The sequence below is a fragment of the Xenopus laevis genome, chromosome 6L, assembly GCF_017654675.1.
Source record: "Xenopus laevis strain J_2021 chromosome 6L, Xenopus_laevis_v10.1, whole genome shotgun sequence".
NCBI lineage: Eukaryota > Metazoa > Chordata > Amphibia > Anura > Pipidae > Xenopus > Xenopus laevis.
In genome coordinates, this window is record NC_054381.1 from 24,456,384 (window position 1) to 24,477,620 (window position 21,237).

The 21,237-nt window shown below is 41.4% G+C and overlaps 1 protein-coding gene across 1 annotated transcript; it reads left to right on the forward strand.

Moving 5' to 3' along the window:
* Positions 1 to 9,150: 9,150 nt before the first annotated feature.
* LOC108718785 lies at positions 9,151 to 20,253 on the forward strand. Its single transcript, XM_018267240.2, has 4 exons — positions 9,151 to 10,150; positions 14,555 to 15,093; positions 17,535 to 17,601; positions 18,100 to 20,253. Exons 1-4 carry the CDS (start codon positions 9,604 to 9,606, stop codon positions 19,614 to 19,616), a joined length of 2,670 nt encoding a protein of 889 aa, XP_018122729.1. The 5' UTR covers positions 9,151 to 9,603; the 3' UTR covers positions 19,617 to 20,253.
* Positions 20,254 to 21,237: the final 984 nt, after the last annotated feature.

Genomic DNA, 21,237 nt, shown 5'->3' on the forward strand with positions numbered 1-21,237 from the left:
GCCTGCCATTCAACCCTTAGTGGTTGCCTGTCATTAAACCCTTAGTGGGTGCCTGTCATTAAACCCTTAGTGGGTGTCTGTCATTAAACCCTTAGTGGTTGCCTGTCATTAAACCCTTAGTGGGTGCCTGCCATTAAACCCTTAGTGGTTGCCTGTCATTAAACCCTTAGTGGGTGCCTGCCATTCAACCCTTAGTGGTTGCCTGTCATTAAACCCTTAGTGGGTGCCTGTCATTAAACCCTTAGTGGGTGCCTGTCATTAAACCCTTAGTGGGTGTCTGCCATTAAACCCTTAGTGGGTGTCTGCCATTAAACCCTTAGTGTGTGCCTGCCATTAAACCCTTAGTGGTTGCCTGTCATTAAACCCTTAGTGGGTGCCTGTCATTAAACCCTTAGTGGGTGTCTGTCATTAAACCCTTAGTGGGTGCCTGCCATTAAACCCTTAGTGGTTGCCTGTCATTAAACCCTTAGTGGGTGCCTGCCATTAAACCCTTAGTGGTTGCCTGTCATTAAACCCTAAGTGGGTGCCTGCCATTAAACCCTTAGTGGGTGCCTGTCATTAAACCCTAAGTGGGTGCCTGCCATTAAACCCTTAGTGGGTGCCTGTCATTAAACCCTAAGTGGGTGCCTGCCATTAAACCCTTAGTGGGTGCCTGCCATTGCATTGAAACTCTGGATGCTGCATTATGGATAAAACAACATGGTGATCTGAATAAATGTTTTTTGTTTCCAAAAATGATGTGTACAGAGTTATTTCCATCATAAGGTAAAATTTGTGTTTATGCATGTACAATGTAACCTATAAGCCAACATTTTAAAACAGCATGGATTTTCATATAAAGGTGAACATAATTATTAAAAACAATAATACAGGTATGGGACCTATAATCCAGAATGCTCGGGGCCTGGAGTTTTCTGGTTGGTAATTAGGATCTTCATACCTTTAATCTACTTGAAAATCATGTAAATATTAAATAAACTCAATAGGGTTGTTGTTGGCAAAAAAGGCTAATTTTATGATGGCAACCTCCTGTTTCTATACCCATAATATCCAGGTTAGATCGAATAGCCAATGCTAGGGGCTCAATAGCTAGGTTAAATAAAGATCTGATTAATTGTTTACATATTACTCTTGCTTTAGTAGGGTTTGGGTCCTTATGTGTATACAAAGTAGCTCTGGTTAATTAATACATCAAGCATGGGATTATTGTGCCTTCAGTAAAATAAAGCAGATTCCATGTATTGCATTGGTAGGCTAAACATTTGTGTTATTGTTCCCTGCTAAATCTATAACAGTTGGCCAACAGAGTAAAAATTCCCAAATTCCTTCCTGTGTGTCTTGGTGCCCTGACTACACAACTCAATTCAAATTGTGAAAAGTACACAGCATGAAATTATTTGTTAGCTACTGGTGCATTCAATGTATTACAGAGTACAAAGTATTCAATGCTCTACACTGAACTCTAATCCAACCCACATACCTGGGGAAATAACATTTAGGAGACTTTTTGGGCTTCCGTGAATAATATTCTTCCCGTTTCTATCCTGTATTCAAGTTCTAGTACTTGACAATGTTGTCTTATATCTGTAGTTTATTGCCGTTTGTTGGGATTTTGATTGGTGACTTCAACTGTACCAAAGGTGGGACATTATTCCCTCTCTAAAATACATCCTAGCACCTAGCTAGTGGTTTAGTACAGAATCTACTACGCTATAAATATGTTTTTCCATTTTAATTATTGGACTCAAAAAATACAGTCCACTTTGCCTTTCCACTAGCCCAGCAAAAAAGGTAATTGTGAATATCTTATAAGCAATAAGTGTTTATATATAAGCTCATGATAACACCAATATAAGCATATTTTAAGGAGGTAAATTTACTAAGCGGTGAAAATTCGCCAGCCATTGAAACACTTCGCCAGGCGAAAATTTGCTTAGACAATTGTCTGAGCAAATTTACTTAGATGCAAAGTTTTGTCGCAGCCAACGAATGCTGGGCGTTCCATCGCCAATGTGAGCTAATCAAAGCGTGCTAGAGTTCAATTCTGCCTATCGCAACTTCGTTAGAGGTCTTGCGCTCAGGCTAATTTGCATATGGCGGGAAATTTAAAGTTGAATGCACTTCTTTATGTTACATGGTGCATCTAATACATTACATTTACACTGATAACTACACATGCCAAGGGAACCTTAATAAAATCAATACAGTTGTTATAATGCCCTACACATAAGTCCACTGTAAAATAATGGAAAAACTCGGGTTTGTCTTGTGTCTATGGTTAAGCTTCATTCTTAGAATACCCAAAGGGAAAGTAACACAGTATATAGCCAGGTCGTGGGGATTTAAAGGAGCCCCCATTACATATGTTTAATTCTACATCTGCTGCTATTTCATTATCTGCTCAACTTTCTCCCAGCCTGAAACAGTGGAAATGTTCAGTACCTTCATTGTCCCATTATTTAGCTAATTTCCTTTGCCGTGTTGCATACGTACCCCTGAGAGCTCAGTATGTTTGTTTGGGTCTGTCTGTTACATGTTAACAAAGAGTTGCTGCTGTCATTGCTTTGGGACCCAGTTGTTTACACATTCTAAATAACAATTTAGGAGGGAGGATGTGGTTTTACGCAAATGTTTAATGTTCAGTGTGAAGTGATTTCTCCAAAGAATGTGCCTAGAGATACCAGAATGCCCTGGACCTTTCTCCTTAATATATAACAAAATGGTCCATTAGTTGACTCCCTACACTCCTGGGCCCCCCAGGAGTCACAGGCTCTGCTTCCATTACTGTTACCCCGCTGCTTGGAATCTTTGGGACTCAGAATATCTGCAGTTACTGATGAGCGAATTTATTCACCAGCTATGGATTTGCGGCGAAATTCCGAAATTTCACCATGTGTGATTTTTTTTTCATGAAACTGCCACGGAAAATTTGCAGCGAAAAAATGCCCATGAAAAAAACACCCATTGACTTTAATGCATTTGGAGAAAAAAGTCACCATAAGAAAAAAAGCCCATTCACTTTAATGCATTAGGACAAAAAAAGTTGCCATAAAAAAAAAACGCCCATTGAGCGAGAGCAATTGTAAAAAATCGTCAATCGTAAAGACGCCCATTGACTTCAATGTGTTTCGCAAGATTTTTTTGCAGTTTGGTGAATTTGTTCAGCACAGCTAAACAGGACAGATTCGCTCACTACTGGCAGTGTTAGTAACTGTGTTAGCATCTGATTACAGGTGTAGCGCTATAGTAAACTGCTTCGCATTTAGCAGTTCTTGCTACTTTCCTTTGTGGGCTGATACCACAGATGAGCTCTCTTTCTCAGGGGCAAGCCCTCGCATTGCGGTGGAGGCAGGGTGTAGTGTAACTGTAACTAGATGCAATAGCACAATAATGGGCGCCAGTAGTTCTTTAACGGTTGAACATAGAACTGTATTTATTAAACAATAGCACATAGATCATTCAGCACATTGATCCACAATGGAGTATAGAACATACACAGCAGCATAAAGGAAGCGTATACTCACAGCACGTATAGGCTGAATCCCCACAGGCTAGGGAATTTACAGCAGAGAGTAAGTTGGCAGCGTGTGAGGGGTATTGCCCAGTTTTCAGGATATCTTCCAGTGGCAGACTAGGGGAATTCCTATCATCCCTATCTCAACACTTTAGTGCTTACTCCGGGTCAGTAAAACCCTGGGATCTTAATCCCTCTAATCTCCTCGGCGGAGCCTTGAGCTGCTCAACTAAATAACCTCTCTATCACTCCTAGAGTGATCTATAATTGAGTATAGCTGTCTAATTACTAGGGCCAAGGCGCCTAGGGTTGACACTACCCATTCCCTTCCAGCCTGCTTGGTTGGGCTAAAGCAATGGACCCAGACCTCATGGTTCCTAAACCTTTTATACTCTGGCACAGTGCCATCTGGTGTACACTGTGTGAACTACAGGGGTTACATAAGCACAAGGTCCCCATAAGGACCCACTGAGGTGTCCATATTACTAGGGATGTGCCTGTCTGTAATGTGTAAGGGTGTCTAAGATTTTCACATCCCTACACAGGTATGGGACCTGTTATCCAGACTGCTTATGACTTGGGGTTTTGTGGATAAGGGATTTTTCCATAATTTGGATCTCCATACCTTAAATCCACGAGAAAATCATGTAAACATTAAATAAACTCAATAGACTAGTGCTTTACAGAGACATTTCCCTTCAAACAGGATCTCCACTGGATGGAATGCACCAAGAATCAACAGCCCTACTGTAGACAGAGCAATCTCTATTGAGACCGTAACACTCCATTTAAAGGAGAAGGAAAACTACCGAGGCATTTTTTTGCCAATAGATTAGCTGCAATAGTGCAAGCTAGAATGCTATATTTATTCTGTAGAATGTTTTACCATACCTAAAATCTCTAAAAGCTCTCTGTTTGTTTAGGATAGCAGCTGCAGTATTAGCTTGGTGTGACATCACTTCCTGCCTGAGTCTCTTCCTGCTCACTTATAGCTCTGGGCTCAGATTACAGCAGAGAAGGAAGGGGGGGGGGGAAGAGGAACAAACTGAGCATGCTCTAGCCTGGGGCAAGGAGGTTTAAGCTGAAGGCAGGAGTCTGATACAGAAGCCCATGAGTACACAATAGAAGGAAAGAAATGCAGTGTTTATTTTGACAGAGGACTCAGAGCAGCATTACTTTGAGGGTTTACTGGTGTATTTATATAGACCTTTCTGATAAAGCTTACTTGCTTTTAACCTTTCCTTCTCCTTTAAATATATCATTATGGAAGACTTTTCTTCTGTGAGTAGCTGTATTTTAGATTTTGCTCCATCTGTAGAACTATCAACCTTGGCTAACGTACTTTGATGGAAAAATTCTATCATGGGGCTATGGTTTTAAATATAAGGGATATAGCAATTTATATGCAGGGCCAGTTAATCTCAGTACTGATACCTTTTAAAGCTTGCACAAGGTTAGCAGTCACAGCAGGCAGACTTCCATGTGGGGACTGACAGTTGGACAGCACTGCATTAGATAAACACTTAGGGAAGATAGAAGCTCTATAGGAGCAGTTTAACATATTCTACATCCTTTTAACCAGCTCCTTACCAGAATGTGTATAAAGGAATGTACTTTTCTATAAGAAGGATGACCACCCCCTGGCTGGGTATGTTTAGAAAAACCCATGCTGAGCAATAGACTACATTCAATGCCATAGACTTACTAAACAAATCAGATTATATGATACTTGGAAATATTCGAATGCTCCGTAGTTCAGCCTTAAGCAAACACAATGGAAATTCTCTGTGTTTCCAGGGGCAGATCTGTCGGCATGTTTCCCGTCTGAAACGTGTTTTCATTTACATGCAAAGCCATCGGAGCCTTTTCCATGAACCTATTCTTGGCTTCTGTTTTTGTTTTGGTAAGTAAGTGACCTATCTCATTGCAAAAAATGCAGGAAGCGGCCTTGGAATTCAATCACATTTAAATATCAGGACTATCAAAATTCCAGAACCGAATTGTAATAATTCCAGCACGGATCATCGGCCAGGCAGAGGGTTGAAAACATTTTTCATCCTTTTTTACTATAATTAGGAAAAATTAAGACTTCAGCTGTGCAGGTCCTTCACATTAAGGGCAGAGACACACGTGGAGATTCGGGGAGATTTAGTCGCCTGGCGACAAATCGTCTCTTCTTCGGGCGACTAATTTCCCTGAACTGCCTTCCCGCTGGCTAGAATCTAAATTGCCTGCAGGATGGCACTCGGAGCGCTTAGTTTTTTAAAGGTGCCCAAAGTTGCCTCACAAGGAAACTTCGGGCGACTTTGGAAAATAAATCGATCTGCTGCCGATTTAGATTCTAGTTGGCAGGAAGGCAGTTCGGGGAGATTAGTCGCCCGAAGAAGAGGCGATCTGTCGCCGGCGACTAATCTCCCCGAATCTCCACGTTTGTCACTGCCCTTAACCTCATTCCCAGCTATTCACTGAGGGGGATTCCCTGGAGACAGAGTAATGCAAAGATCTAGGATATTCTGCTTTGAATGCAAAATCCATTATTGTTATCCAAGCTGCATATTTAGAATAAAAAAAAGAATTGCTCAAAAGCTGTGTTTTTTTTACATTTCAGACAAATTTAGCACAAAGCAGGCACTTGCCATGGCTTCCCAGCATTAAAGGGGACACAAGTTTTAGGTATGGGACCTGTTATCCACAATGCCGGGACCTGAGTTTTTTCAAGATAAGGTGTCTATCCAAAAAGTTCCGAATTACGGTAAATCTTTTTTCCCATAGACTGCATTTTATTAAAGTAATCCAGATTTTTATAAACTATTTCCTTTATTACTGTAGTAATAAAATAATACCTTGTGCTTGATCCAAACTTATATATAATTAATCCTTATTGGAAGCAAAACCAGCCTATTGGGTTTATTTGATGTTTACATGGTTTTGTAGTAGAGAAAAGGTATGAAGATCCAAATTACGGAAAGATCCCTTATCTGGGAAACCCGTTATCCAGAAAGCTCTGAATTACGGAAAGGCCATCTCCCATAGACTGCATTTTATCCAAATAATCCACTTCTTTAAAAAATGATTTCCTTTTTCTCTGTAATAATAAAACAAGTAGATTGTACATTGATCCAAACTAAGATATAATTAATCCTTATTGGAAGCAAAACCAGTCTATTGGGTTTATTTAATGATTTTCTAGTAGACATAAGTCATGAAGATCCAAATTGCAGAAAGATCCGTTGTCCGGTATCCATACCTGTACGGCGAAAAAGGGAAATAAAAAAAATGTAAATATTTGATTAAAATGGAATCCATGGGAGACGGCTTTCCTGTAATCCGGAGCTTTCTGGATAACGGGTGTCCAGAAAACGCTTTTCCGGATAATGGATCATATACCTGTATATCTTTTAATACAAATTATATATGTATTTTTTAAACATATATTTTCAATATACACTCTGGGACCCATCAGAGAACATGACAAATTTGGCCCACTCACACAGAAATTAGATATAGAAAGTATCAAATGGTATAGCTTTTTATATAGGTGCATGGTGGAAATAAGGATGGGCTGATGATCCACTAGGGCCTGGGCCCATCAGGAAATCCCTTGGTACTCTGCCAGTCTAATCCTATACACCTCAGGGGTGCTCAGACTGCTAATGTTGAACTTCAGCTCTCACATCCCTATCGCAATTGAAAGTCATAGGTTAGAGAGCCCTGATTTAAGTATTGCTTTCCATCTCATAGTATGGAGCCAGAAATTCTGCATTGCCTGAGGACTTGTCATATCTAATATCACCTCAATTTTGCTGCATATGATCCATTATCCGGAAACCCATTATCCAGAATGCTCTGAATTACAGAATGTCCTTTTTCTCTGTTATAATAATTCAGTTACTTGTATTTGATCCCCGATAAAATATAATGAATCCTTATTAGAGGCAAAACAATCCTATTAGGTTTAATTAACATTTAAATAATTTTTCAGTAGACTTTAGGTATGACGTTCCAAATTATGGAAAACCCCTGGTCCTGCGCATTCTGGATAATAGGTCCCAAACCTGTAGAAAATCTATTTATATACTTTATTGCTACTGTGCTAAAATTTGCACCAATATATATGATGGTTACTTAAAAACTAAGCCCCGAGAGCAAAGTTGACGTGGCAGCACCCCCTGAATCTTTGGCCACACTTCAATTTGAAGAAATTAATCTGTAAAAATGATGTCACAATTGAGCAATTGTAAGTGCAAATTAGAGCTTCCACTGGCTAGAAAGAAAAAAAACCCTGAAATGTCCCAAGGGCTCCCCTGTACCTAGGATTTTACCTGGAGCAGAATCTCGTCATTTCTAGTGGTATTTAAAGGGGTTATCCTTCTTGGAGTTAACTTTTTGTATGAAATAGAGAGTGATATTCTGAGACAATTTGCAATTGGTTTTCATTTTTTATTATTTGTGGTTTTTGAGTTATTTAGCGTTTTATTCAGCATCTCTCCAGCTTGCAGTTTCAGCAATCTGGTTTCTAGGATGCAAATTACCCTAACAACCATGTATTAAATTAAATAAGAGACTGGAATATGAATAGGAGAGGACCTAAATAGAAAGATGAGTAATAAAAAGTAGCAATAACAATAAATGTGCAGACTTACAGAGCATTTGTTTTTTAGATGGGGTCAGTGACCCCTATTTGAATATCGGAAAGAGTCAGGAGAAAAAGTAAAATAATTAAAAAAAACTATAAAAAATAAATAATGAAGGCCAATTGAAAAGTTGCTTATAATTAGTCATTCTATAACATACTTAAAGTTAACTTAAAGGTGAACCACCCCTGAACCACCAGGCTTCATAATCATGTCCTTAAAGGAGAACTTAAGCCTAACTAAAGAAGTAGCCAGACATATTGTATATTATGTTTTGCGTTTCTGTACCAGCCCAAGACAACCACAGCCCTTTAGCAGTAAAGATCTGTGTCTCCAACGATGCCCCAGTAGCTCCCCATCTTCTTTTCTGCTGATTCATTGCACATGCTCTGTGCTGCTGTCACTTACTGAGCTTAGGGACCCACTCACAATATACAGTACACATAGAATAGAAATGTCACAATATAAGGCTGATTAGTAATTAATACAGATAATTACTACATGGCAGCACAGAAACCAGTGCAATTAGCATCAGAATTTAATAATCAGCCCTGTAGCATCAGCTTATATTACAGGCCAACCTCATTTTCTGCTGGATAATTAGTGACGACCCCTAAACTTGGCTTCTCAACAGCTGCTCAGAGCCCACTGAGCATGTGAGTGTCACAGACACTTTCCAAGATGGTGACCCCCTGTGACAAGTTTGAAGTCCTGGATCATTGCTGCTATTGACAAGCTGAAACTTTAGGCTGGTGCAATAAATTCAGTATATAAAATGTGACATTTTTAGCCCTATTCATATACCTTATTAGTTAAAGGAGAACTAACCCCTTAAAATTCAAGGGATTAGTTCTCCTTTAACTAGTAAGGTATATATTCTGTATATACTGTACACATGCATACATACAATATTATTCTATACACACACATACATATGTGTATATGGCTTCCATGCTATGTGCTATAAGAAAGACAAAAACATAGCATTACTGTCTGGCAAGCAGGGGGTTAAGGGGAGGTCCCTGAGAAATTTGAAGCTAATGAAGTCTGAGGAATGTTACACATTACACCCCTGGCTGGCAGTTTTTTTGCTTAGGTCCCCTAACTAGGAGAGAGTCTGAGCTCTCTGAACTGCAGACAAGCCATTAATGGGACCTAGCGGCGCAGAGGAGTTGTAAGCCTTTAAGGTGCACCCACCATAATCTGTCTCTTCAGCAACTCCGGCACTAGAACTGCTGTGGAATTGCAAACACATGCTGGAATGCTTTTCATAGACACATGAAAGTGGATGATTAGAAGGGATAGGTCCTGTAGGCAGGGCAGCAGCTTGCTCTCTGGGAATTGTTTTGCTTTGCACACAGGCATCAGTTGTTGCATAGGAAATACAGCACAGAATTAGGGTGCCAACGAGAAACTTTGGAGTTTGTCTGATCCTGACATTGTTTTTTTTTTACCATGCTGGGCTCTGGCTCTTGGCTGAGGTGGCTGCTTTTGTTGCTGTTCTTCTGTACGGTTGCCCCAGAGGGATGTCCAGAGGGCACCTCCTGCACCAACAGCCCCCCTGAGAGCGATTCCAACAAGCACTGTGTGGGAGCCAGATGCCCGGCCAGGACAAGTAGAAACTCCCGGCCCTCACATCACCCGAGCAGCAGCAGTGGCAGAGTTCATCTGTTGCACCCTGCCCGGGAGGAGTCACTGGGCACCGGGCAAGGACCTACAGACACCTGGGGAGTACACCAGCCCTCGAGTGGAAATAACAGCAGAGACTGCAAGGGCATAGAGTGCAAACTGCCCCTGAGGATCCGCTTGAAGTCACGTGGCAGGGCTCCCTGCGTTGGGGAAGGGTGCCCAGCGGTGGAGGGGCAGCGAGACTCTCAGGGTATGGTGCGTCTGTCTGACAGAGCTGCTCATTTCATTGGGGAGGTGCCGGACTTTCAGCACGGGACGTCGGAACTGGGAGCAGCCCCCCTAGGAGTCCAGCTCACCTGCGACATCAAACCAGGTACTTGAATTATGTGTGTTCCTCAGGGGAGGGATTATAAACCGAGCGCATACAGGCGTTATCGTATCTGCCAGCACTCTAGTAGACTTGTTTCAACTGGAAAAAGAGGTCAGATCATGATAGACTGACAGGCATTGCTACGAATTAAAGCGGCGGTTCTATTTAAGTTAACTTTTAGTATGTTATAGAAATTCTAAGCAAACTTAAATTGGTCTTCATTTTGTAGTTTTTGAATCATTTGCCTTCTTCTTCTGACTCTTTCCAGCTTTCAAATAGGGGTCACTGACCCAGTCTAAAAAAGAAATGCTCTGTAATGCTACAAATTTATTGATATTGCTAATTTTAATCATTCATCAGGCCTCTTTTATTCATATCCCAGTTTGTTATGCAAATCAATGAATGGTTGCTAGGGTAATTTGGACCATAGCAACCAGATTGCTGAAATTGCAAACTGGAGAGCTGCTGAAAATAAGATATACAGAAAGGATGTTCCTCCATGTATTGCATACACAGTTGGCATGAGGATTCCCATACACAGGGAGACTTTCTATCCTTTACTGCTGTAGGAGGGTTTTTAATTCCTTCTGTGGTAGTTAAAACAAGAACATTACCAAAAGCTTGCGATAGTGTGTGCATACTGGTCTGGATACTGCTGCAAGAATTATGTATGCACAGTCACAGCCAGTAGGTGGCAAATGGGAGCAAATGGGGATAGAGCAAGTATTTTTGGTTAGTTGCATATTAACCACTAAGGGGGTTATCTACTAAAATCGTTTTTTTCTCATTGTTTCAAAAAAAATAAAATGAAAAAAAATAAAATGCTTGACTAAACTCCCATCCACGATGTTGCCATATTTATCATTAAAATAACAAAAATAAAATCGGACGGAGAGTAGAGTTGCCACCCGGCCGGTATTTTACCGGCCTAGCCGGTAAAACACCTGCCAAGGCCGGGGCCGGTATTACAAATTTACCGGCAATGCAATTGCCGGTAATTTGTGATACCATTTAAAAAAAAGCCCCTGGCCTGCCCCCAATTCGCAAAGAACTTACCTTTTTTCCAGCGCTGTGCGATGTTGCTCTGCCCTTTTTGTGTCACACGTGTAGCTCCGCCCCTTTTTAGCACCACGGACCGCCCCATTTTGGTACCCGCCCCCCCACTGGCCAATAAATTTTTTTAATAAAGGTGGCAACCCTAACGGAGAGCAAGCAAAAACCCAAAGCGTACGATTTTTGCAGACTTTTCTCCTGAATGGCTTGTTTTTTTCCAGTCTTTTTATGCTTTTTCTGGCTAAATGCAGCGCAAACCAAATTGGGATAGGGACATCTCCCATTGACTTATACATGACCTCGACAGGTCTGAGATGGCAGATTTTCAGATTCTGGCTTTTTGCAGCATCGGGGTATAATAATTCTCAGTAAGACAGTTTTTTCCCTTTTTTCCCAAAAAGCCCGACCAGAAAAATAGAGTTTTAGTAAATAACCCCCTAAGTATTCCTTTGCTTTGAATGGAGTATTGCCATATTTGATGCTGGTTGTTTTGGGGGAGGAGGGATCTAACCAATAGTTATTGAAGGATACTTGGGGGCAGATTTACTAACCAGCGAATTTTCCCCAGCGTCAGCTTCGCAGCCTTCGCAACACTTCGCCAGGCGCAAATACGATCAGACCAATTCACTAGTATGCAGAGTTTCGTCCTGGGCGCCGAACACTGGTGACTTTTCGCTAGCGGTACTTCGGTAATGCGAGAATTTCATAGTGAAGATGCGCTAGCGTTCATTTGTGCCGATCGAAAATTCGCTAGTGATCTTGCGCTTAGGTCAATTTGCATACGGCCAGTAATTTAAAGTTGTATGGACTTCTTTATGTTAAATGTTGGTGCAAATACTTTTAAAAACACATTTCCAGGGAACCTTAATAAAGACAAGAAAGTTATTATAATGCCCTACACATGAGCCCACTGTAAAATGAATGTTCCTTATGTTATGAAATGTCTGGAGAAAACCGCTTACCCAAAAAAAGTTTGTTAGGACTTTTGCAGGCAATCCTGCTGAAAAAAGGAAAAGTCACCAGGGTTTTTTGAACTTTGATGCATTTTCGGCACATGGGATATAATTTAAGTGACAGAAGATTGAGGAAGAGGAGCTGCTTTATAGCACTTGGCCTGGTCTGAGGTGGCGAAGGCAACTCTGGAAAAAGAGCTCATGTTCAGTAAAATCCGCATTTTAGTAAATCTTGCGGAGTAACGTCCGTTCGACAGAGCGAAAAGTCGCCTGGCGATAGAGTGCAAATGATCGCTAGTGACAGTTTGTTTCGCTAGCGAATTGGCAATGTCCCTGCGGATGGCAACGCTGACAAAAAGTCGCTAGCGTTCGCTCTTTAATAAATCTGCCCCTTGGAGTTGTGCCATTGGTTGGGCTACATTGATTTACACTGTATATTGTACTGTTGCCTTCTTGACCTGCTCTCCCTGATATACATTCCCCAATATTCCTACCTATACCCATTATAGCAGTATTTTTGCCCCAGTGCAAAGTGATTTCCTAGGTTCCCCCTGGATGCCAGTAAGAGGTATCTCATTATGCATGTTTCCATTTTGCCTTCAGCTGTACCAGTTATAAGGTCAGATATACAAATGATTAACATTTGAATTGTGCAAATCAAGCATCCAGTGTAAGCAGTGAACACTGGTGTGAATGCACAACACAATGACATAATGTTGGTAAAAAAAGGGAAAGTGCTTGGATTGGATTTCATCTGGCGCACGTCTGTGGCGGCTGCATTTTCTATGGTTGTTATTCCATTCCTGGCATACCCGTCTGTTCTGCATTACGCTGCCTACATGGCCCAGTGGTGAATTTCTACTGGAATCAAACCTTGTCCGAAGGGAAAAATTTGTTTCAGATGTATCCAGTTGCCTTTTCTTGTCTGATTCACTGAGTGGCTGTTTGTTTAATGTTTCTCTTTAGTTCTGGACTGGTATCGGATAAGGGCAGGATCGCAGTTCAGTAATACTATACTGTTACTGCTTCTTTAGGGTGACCGGGTCTCTCAGCATGGTTCTGTCTGATGTTGTTAACTCCTGGTAGTAGGGCCAGTCACCTCCTGCAGGAATGTAGTTGTGCACAATAGACAGTGAGAGTATTAGTGAATGAGTGTAAATACATATGGCAGGAGCTGAGATGATGGTGCACACGTATGAGCCAAGATATCTTCCTTTGTACCATGGGATGAATGTGTTTTGCCGGCATTCCATAAATTAATCATATCTGCATGGACATTGTCAAAATTCCATAAAACCCAAACTATCCCATGGCCAAAAACTACAAATAGCGCAATAGACTTTTATCCCTGGTATAGCATTTTAAGACATGATGAGTTAAACAACATATAATAACACGAGGATCAGAGAAAATTTATGGCAATAGGAAAAGCCCTTAATGTAAGTTGGATTTTCCCATTAATATCTCATTAAAATACATTTCTCAGTTACCTAACAATGAAGGGCATTGATTCTTCAAAGGCTTTCCCATCACATAGAGATGCTTTATGAACCCACTTACAGAATATACAGTGGCCTTATTACCTCCTAGCCTCCTCTCTCTTTCTGGGTATGATGAATGACACCTTCACATGCTCTGGCTCATGTGAAATGCTAACCCTATGGTGGCCCAACAGGCACAGTTCATGCTCAGCACAGACACACCCCCTAAGGACTTTTGTAGGACTTCACCCTATACTGGACTGGCATACTGTATCTCCATGTCTATAAGCAGACCTGTATGGCTGAAAGCACCATGTAAGGATATTGAAATTAAAATATGTAAAAAAGGTGAACTTCCAAAAGAAATGTATTTTTGTTTTACACAGATGGAAGGAAGCTAGTATAATCTATCACTGACTAGTGCAAAACATTTCCCAACCCCCCTTAAGCTCTCAATATCATGCAGCCCCTTTGTCACCTTGTTCCATTGTGAGGTTGTGGATTCTGGGACTTGAAGTTCCTCAGCTTTCCAGAGAATCTGTGAACCACCCACTATGCAATGTAAAGGGATTTCAGTGTCCAAAACCAGTCACTTCACAGTGGAACAAGGTAGGGCATTGGATCACACTGTGAGCCTAAGGGAGGGAATGGTTCACACAAGTGTCATGGTTTCCCTTTAATCTGTGTAATCAGGTAATTCTGTGTAGTTAAATACATTTATATTTATTTTTGGAAAGTGTTTATGTACCTGTTCTAAAAATGCCCAACTGACCGAGCATATATAAGAAATGGGAAATACATTTTCCATTTAAAAGCTTTTAAGCTGTAGCATTCTGAAGAAGATATCCAACAAAACACAACCTTTAGAAAGATTTACACTGTGGTGCCTATTAATTGTCTTATATTGGCTTATATTTCAGGAGAAAATGAGGTGCCTTCAGAAGATGCTCTTATTCTACAACTGCAGCTTGCCAAGGGGCAAGAGAAGTTTGTGGAGTTGCTGAAGAGTCAGCAGAAGACCATCACCGACCTGCAGCAAAAGCTTTCCGAGCAACAGGTCCTTCTTGTTAACCAGCAAAGGGAAATAATAGAGCAGCAAAGGAAAATGTATGAACAAATGGATATGATTAAGGTCCAGTACAGCATCTTGTTTGATACAGTCAAGCAAATGTCCTTTCAGAGTCTGCAGGAGGACATCCAGAATTATTTTGAAGCACATCTTCAAGGATTACAGAACCAGGTGAGGAACCATCTGCAGAAGACCTACTCTGTGCACAAGGTCGACGTGGACGCAAAGGTCATAGATGTCGGAGGGCCTTTACTGGCTTGTGACCAATGTGAAAGTGATGAATTTTGCAATATCCAGAAGACGCCACCCCAATGTGAGAAATGCACGTTGTGCCCCGCTGGATTTTTTCAGCTTTCCGAATGCTCTGAAACCGTCGATCGCATTTGCCAGGTAATTAAAACCAAAGCCCGCGCTGAGGTCTCTTTAGAAATAATAGCCCCTTTGTATATCTGCTCAACTGTAATAAATTGCTCCGTTGTATGTAGGCATAAGCTGTATCAATCACAATCAACTGTAACATAGGATGCCCAGTGAAAACTACACTGAAATGCAAAGTTGCCAACATCTGAAATTTCTAGGCACACTATCATTGTTTGGCAGTTGTTGGTTTTTTTCTTGATTTCTGTCATTTCTTGAATGCGATTCAGATTCAATTTATGCATTTGCCAAGCATCTTGCTAACTAGTGCTGGGAGAGGCAGTCAGTGCTTAAGCAGTTGGCATGTCTCAGTACCAATTAGAATTCCTTATACCCATTCCAAGTGGTCTCATTACATATAGATCTGCCAATTTTGGCTTTCTAATTGTCCTCAGGCAGGGGGCCTTGCTCCCTGCCTGAAACCCAGGGGAAGGGAGGGGGGTTGCAGTGTTGGGTGGACCTCATGGCCGGGGCTGGGGGCTTGGTGGAGGGATGAGGCCTCTGAGATGATACCCCTTGGTGGGCCCTGGACAAAGAGATATATATGTTTTCCCACCTGTAAAATTAGGGACCTTTTGCAGCCCACGGTAGTGCAGATTTATCACGGGCACCAAAATGTCCCATGTGCCAAGGCTCTAACTGTCAGAAATGAATTGTGTTCTTAGGCAATCAACAAGCCAAAGCCCCTCACCCTACAGAGCACAACACCTGGAAAGACAGAAAAGAAAAAAAAAGAAAGACAGGGCTGGGGTCAGCTACATTAAAAAAGTGTAAGGCTATAGTTAAATGGAGACGCTCACTTCTCGAGAGACTATAAGCTTATTCAATAAACCATGCATGTGACTTTCCAGCTTCAGGTGTGGACCTTGATTATGTTGGAGACAGGGTGTTGCTGGACTATGTGCCCCAGGTGTAGACAGAAAGAATGGGCACCAATGGTTCTTGAACTTAAACTGTAAAGACTTAATTAACTAAATGCACATAGGACTCTTGAAAGAACTATGCAGGAGAACAAGATACAATACCTCCCAACTGTCCCGTTTTCAGCAGGACAGTCCCGCTTTTGACAGCTTAACCCGCAGTCCCGCATTTGTACTGAAAAATCCATACTTTCTCTGCACTGAACAGCCAGAAAAAGGATACAATGTTTCTAACTTAATTGGCTTTTGGCAGAGAGCCCAGAACAGCCACCAGGTGCAATTAAGATACTTTTATAACAATGTTGAGATAAACAAATAAGTAATTGTAACAATTTAGATTAGGAGGTCCACTGGGAAAAGTTAGACTCACGGCTTAAAGGGCAATTCACTTTCATTAACAAAATTGTAATAACTGAAAAAAAACCACAGAAATATGTTCAAACTTTCATAACCTGCCAAATTTTGAAAAATTAACATGCTAATTAGGGGGTGTGGCCACAAAAACGTGTGGTCAAAATTTTTTCGCTGCACTGCACACGACAACTTTTTTTGTTTTTCATTTCCAAAATGTTGGGAAGTTTGCAATGGTTAGGTATATATATATACACACAAAAACAGCTTCAAGAATTCAGCACTCAATGAACAGAAGATTATTTCAACTCAAGTCACCCCCAACTTGCAGGATTCCTCTCAAGTGGAACCTAGTTGAACTCCTCTAGTCGCTAGGTCTGTACACATGGGCCCTGCTCTGGGCAGTAGTATACTCGACACTATAATCCTTCTGATTCTCCTCAGTGGAGCTTCAGACTGCTCAGATAGATAACCCTACTCCTATGTACTGTATATCCTAAAGTTTACTAAGCCCAACCTAGGTTCCAATCTTGTTCCTCTTTTCTTGCTCAGGTGGAAATCTCTCAGAAAGAACCCAGAGCACATGTGCTCCAGCTTATAATACTCTTGAACAGTGACACCCTCTGGCCATCTATGGAACTATAAAGGTCAAACTAGAAAATTAAAACTACTTCCCAACTATGCTAAGGACTCCCATTAGCTGTCTATACTTTAGACTAGAGCCTGCCTAGCTGTCCAAACCTTAGAGGAGTGCCTAAATAAAGGGCAACTTTTTTTTTTACCTGTTCCCTACAAAAGTAAAAAAGTTAATTGCACAGAATCCAGTGCAACCAGTGCTTTTTCACAAGCCAGGGCTAGATTGAAGAAATGCTGGCTACCAGGGGCGTAACTACAAAGGAAGCAGACCCTGCGGTTGCAGGGGGACCTGGGAGTGTAGATGGCCCAATGAAGCCCTAATTAATGAGCAGTTTTAATATATCTTGCTAGAATAATCCATCTTATCAATTTTTTGGGGCCCTTAACTGAATTTGCTGTGGGGCCCAGTAACATGTAGTTACGCCACTGCTGGCAACCCTAAGATTTTGCTAGAAATGTGGCATGTTCTAAAATAAAAACATTGAGTTTGATTTTGTTGATCTACAGGACAGAGATGAGTGCATGGATTCCCCAAGCATCTGTGGAGAAAAGATAAAGTGCTTGAATACTCCAGGTAAGATATGGAGAAACAGTAACCATTTGCTATAAGAACTGCATGCATGCCGTATTGATGACCATGAAAACCTCCTGCCTTTTTTGTATTCAAAGGTGCACAGTAGAGTGAGACATCCAGGCAGCTGTAACATAAAAAAGGTGCAAAATGGTTAACTGCACCTTTCCCTCTGACTGACTTAGTTATTCAAGTTACTTGTTGCTATAGTGGCAGCTTCAAAGGCTGGTTCTAGGTGAATCATCATGGGTCAGTTAAAGACCAGGGATTTCAGTCTTTCTCATTAGAGTTCTGGTCAATCATTAACTAAGTTTTCATTTTCAGAGCGACCCAGGTAATATTTAGCTGAACTATAGTAATCTATGTAGAACTTTCCCAGTCCTACCAGTGCTTTTCATGTTTTGATGATCTTTCCATCCACATCTTCTACAAATTCTCTATTCTCTGTCTCCTAAATTCTCTCTCCTATTTAATTCTTTTTTGTTTTAATCCTATCTGCAGGTGGCTTCCGATGTCTTGGAGTTGCAGAGAAGGACGCAGCTCTGGGACTTTGTGGGGAACAGTACTTTTTTAACAAGGAACTTCAGGAATGTCAGGCTTGCTCAGAGTGTGAAGAAGGAGTTGTATCTTTCCCATGCACGGCTGACAGTGATACTGTCTGTAGCGATGCCAGTGAGAGCAAGTTATCAGAGTCATGGTCGGCAAATATATCCCTGCCCTCGGCAAAGCTGACCAATTCCCAGGTTTATCCGGGCCTGAACCTGAAAATCAAGGAGAAGCAACAATGTGAAATTCTCTCCCCTGATGATAATAAGTTAATATTCAAACAACATGGATTACTATGGGCCGACCTCAATTTTGCAGTGAAGCATAACTGCAGGAATTTCCTCCAACTGTCTCTGAAAATGAACAATAGCGAGGAGGGGTATGAGTTAAGCGGCTCCCGTATAGAACAGCCTGATGGGAAATACTTTCAGAGCACCAGTATCAGTTGTGCAGCTGAGGTGGAACCCGGTCACAAGTTATCGGTTTTTCTAAAGAGCCCCAACCAGTTCTGTAATCAAAGTAAAGACTTACACATCTACGATCTAAACACCCCCTTGAGCGTCTTCTGGTTGTCCCACGACACCGGAGCTGTTGCAATGACTGCTCAGATGTCCACTGCCATGCATTATCAGACCAACTATAGGCCTACTTTTAAAATCATTTCCGTTTCAGACCCGTATATGATAAGCTTGTCGCATGACGGAAGAAGCATCAAATTCACCGAATCCGGAGTTGTAAAATTTGTTTTCCAGCAAGCCCTCTATTCTATGGGTCCAACCTGCGTCCGAGAAGGCTTTTCGCTGATCTCTTACATAAATAGAAATGGCACGAATTCTGAGCTAATGCACATCTTCAAGTCTGGCGTAAACTACAGAGACACTTCGATTTCTGCTTCTGGAGCTGGAAAAGTCAGCGCCGGAGATGTCATAAGCTTTGAGATAACATCTCCGGCACAGTGCAACGTCCGCTATTTTGGAGAAAATTCTGGCATAAGTATTCTGAGTCTGATTTGGATCCCAACAGCAATTTCTACTGCTGTGACAGCCAAAGTGTCCAGTACTGGTCTGCCTACAGGTGCCGTCAGAAATAAACTCTTGCACTTCCAGGATCCCTCAAAAGACCGAATTATAAAGCTTGTGACCTCTGGCCAGTTTGCCCATAAATATTTCATGTTTGCTGAACGGGGTACAGTTAGTATTTCGCTTCACCTGAAGTTAATTCATTCCTGCAATATCTTAAAATTGACCTTAAATAAACTGGTTGGTGACCAAGGTCCTTCAGCAGCAGTCACACAACAAATCGGTGGGCAGATGCCGGAGGGAAGCCTTTGGACGAGTGTGTCCTTTCGCTTTTCCTTTGATGTTCAGAATGGGACAAAGATATCCGTTTCCCTTGATTGTGTACGTGGGAGGATCAACCAAATTGCCCATGATCAAGGAACGAATTTTTCAATTTTATGGGTTTCCTCTTAAAAATGTGTATCGGTCGCCGTGAAATGTGCATTATTCGTGGTAGAACATGACGTAGCGAGATTCCAGACACCACATCTGAATTTGGATGGCTGCAATCTATCATGCAGTGGTCCCATGCATTGCAGAAGGGATTGAACAATGAAGGGAGTAACTTTTTTTCCTCTCATTTACATAAAAAAAAAGCACATCTGAGGACCAAAGGATTTTGTTAACTTTTGTAAGAGGAAGTAAATAAGGGTGGATCAGGCCTGTTTTGCTGGCCAATGTATGGTTGCTCCCTTAATTTTATTTTCAAAGTTGCATAAATATATATTTATATTTTATATAAAAGTAATATTTCTTGGGCGGCATCAAGCTATATAAATTATATAAACCATATTTGCGTTGGACTTTTGAATTTTAGAGCGTGTATTCTGCGGATTTAATGGCATAACGCATGTCTCAAAGTCTAGGGGAATAAATTAATGCTCAGTCAACCCCCATACATACCCATTATAGAACCAGGTGTTCAAACATTAGGATGTTATTAACCTGGATGAAGACTATGGGGGATGGGGTAAGCATACCGGCTATTTTTATTTGCTGTCCTTTGCTTTATTAATGGTTATGTACTTGGTTCAATAAAATCTGTAACTAAGGGAGTTGTTTAACTGAAGCTTTTCATTTTGAGTCAATGAACGTCCAATGGAAGTTTATATTTAGATACAGATGGAGAATATCTTATCCATCTGGGACAGATGTCTTGTTGACTGATGTTTTAGTTAAAGTCTGCTCCCTCTGTAGGCAACAAACGACACTTACAAAACATGGTTGGAGTTTGGAGAAGGTACAATAGGCATCTCATAGCCCAGCCTGGTGTATGAACCACCCACCCTAGTCAACGGCTGTCGCTTCCCTCTCTATGGGGCAAATTCACTAAGATTCGTAGTTGCGCCAGGCGTAACTTCACCGCACTTCGCCACCCTTCACCAGGCGTAGTTTCGCCAGCGCTCTGCAAATTCACTAAAATCCGAAGTTGCGCTCAGGGGTAGCGTAAGGTTGCGAAGTTGCGCTAGCGTTGATTCGCTAAGCTAAGCGAAGTTATGCTAGCGATGGTTAATTTGCATACGGCGCCAAATTCAAATTTCAATGGAGGAATATGTACAATCATTACAAATGCCTGGGAATACCTTCAAAACATCAAATAAAATTTTTTTTTGCCCTACACATGTGCCCACTGTATAGTTAAGTTGCCATGAGTTAGGAAATGTAGGGGGGAAGGAGGGAACCCCAAAATTTTTTTCGATCTTTTTCAGCCTATCACCCATAATATAGAAAAAACGCCAGCGTTTTTTGGGACTTAGAAAAAATGTGAACTTTTTTTGAAGCAATCCCTATCTACTCTATTGCGCTTCGCCTGGTCGGAGGTGGCGAAGGAAGTCTAGCGTAAAAGGTAGCGTTCAGTACACTGCGCGCGTTAGTGAATTTGCGTAGTTACGTCCGTTGCGAAAATTCGCCAGGCGTAAGGGTGCGAAGTAACACTAGCGAATTTACGCCAGCGTTCGTTAGTGAATTTGCGAAGTAACGAAAATGACCAACGCTAGCGAATTGACGCTAGCGTTAGGCGCTTCGGCGCTTAGTG

What these genes read in the sequence shown, in the direction of transcription:
- LOC108718785 (XM_018267240.2), top strand. Translation starts at nt 9,604, where the DNA reads ATGCTGGGCTCTGGCTCTTGGCTGAGGTGGCTGCTTTTGTTGCTGTTC. An exon ending in CACCTGCGACATCAAACCAG is followed by an intron (nt 10,151 to 14,554) that starts GTACTTGAATTA and finishes CTTATATTTCAG; the next exon opens with GAGAAAATGAGGTGCCTTCA. An exon ending in CCGTCGATCGCATTTGCCAG is followed by an intron (nt 15,094 to 17,534) that starts GTAATTAAAACC and finishes GTTGATCTACAG; the next exon opens with GACAGAGATGAGTGCATGGA.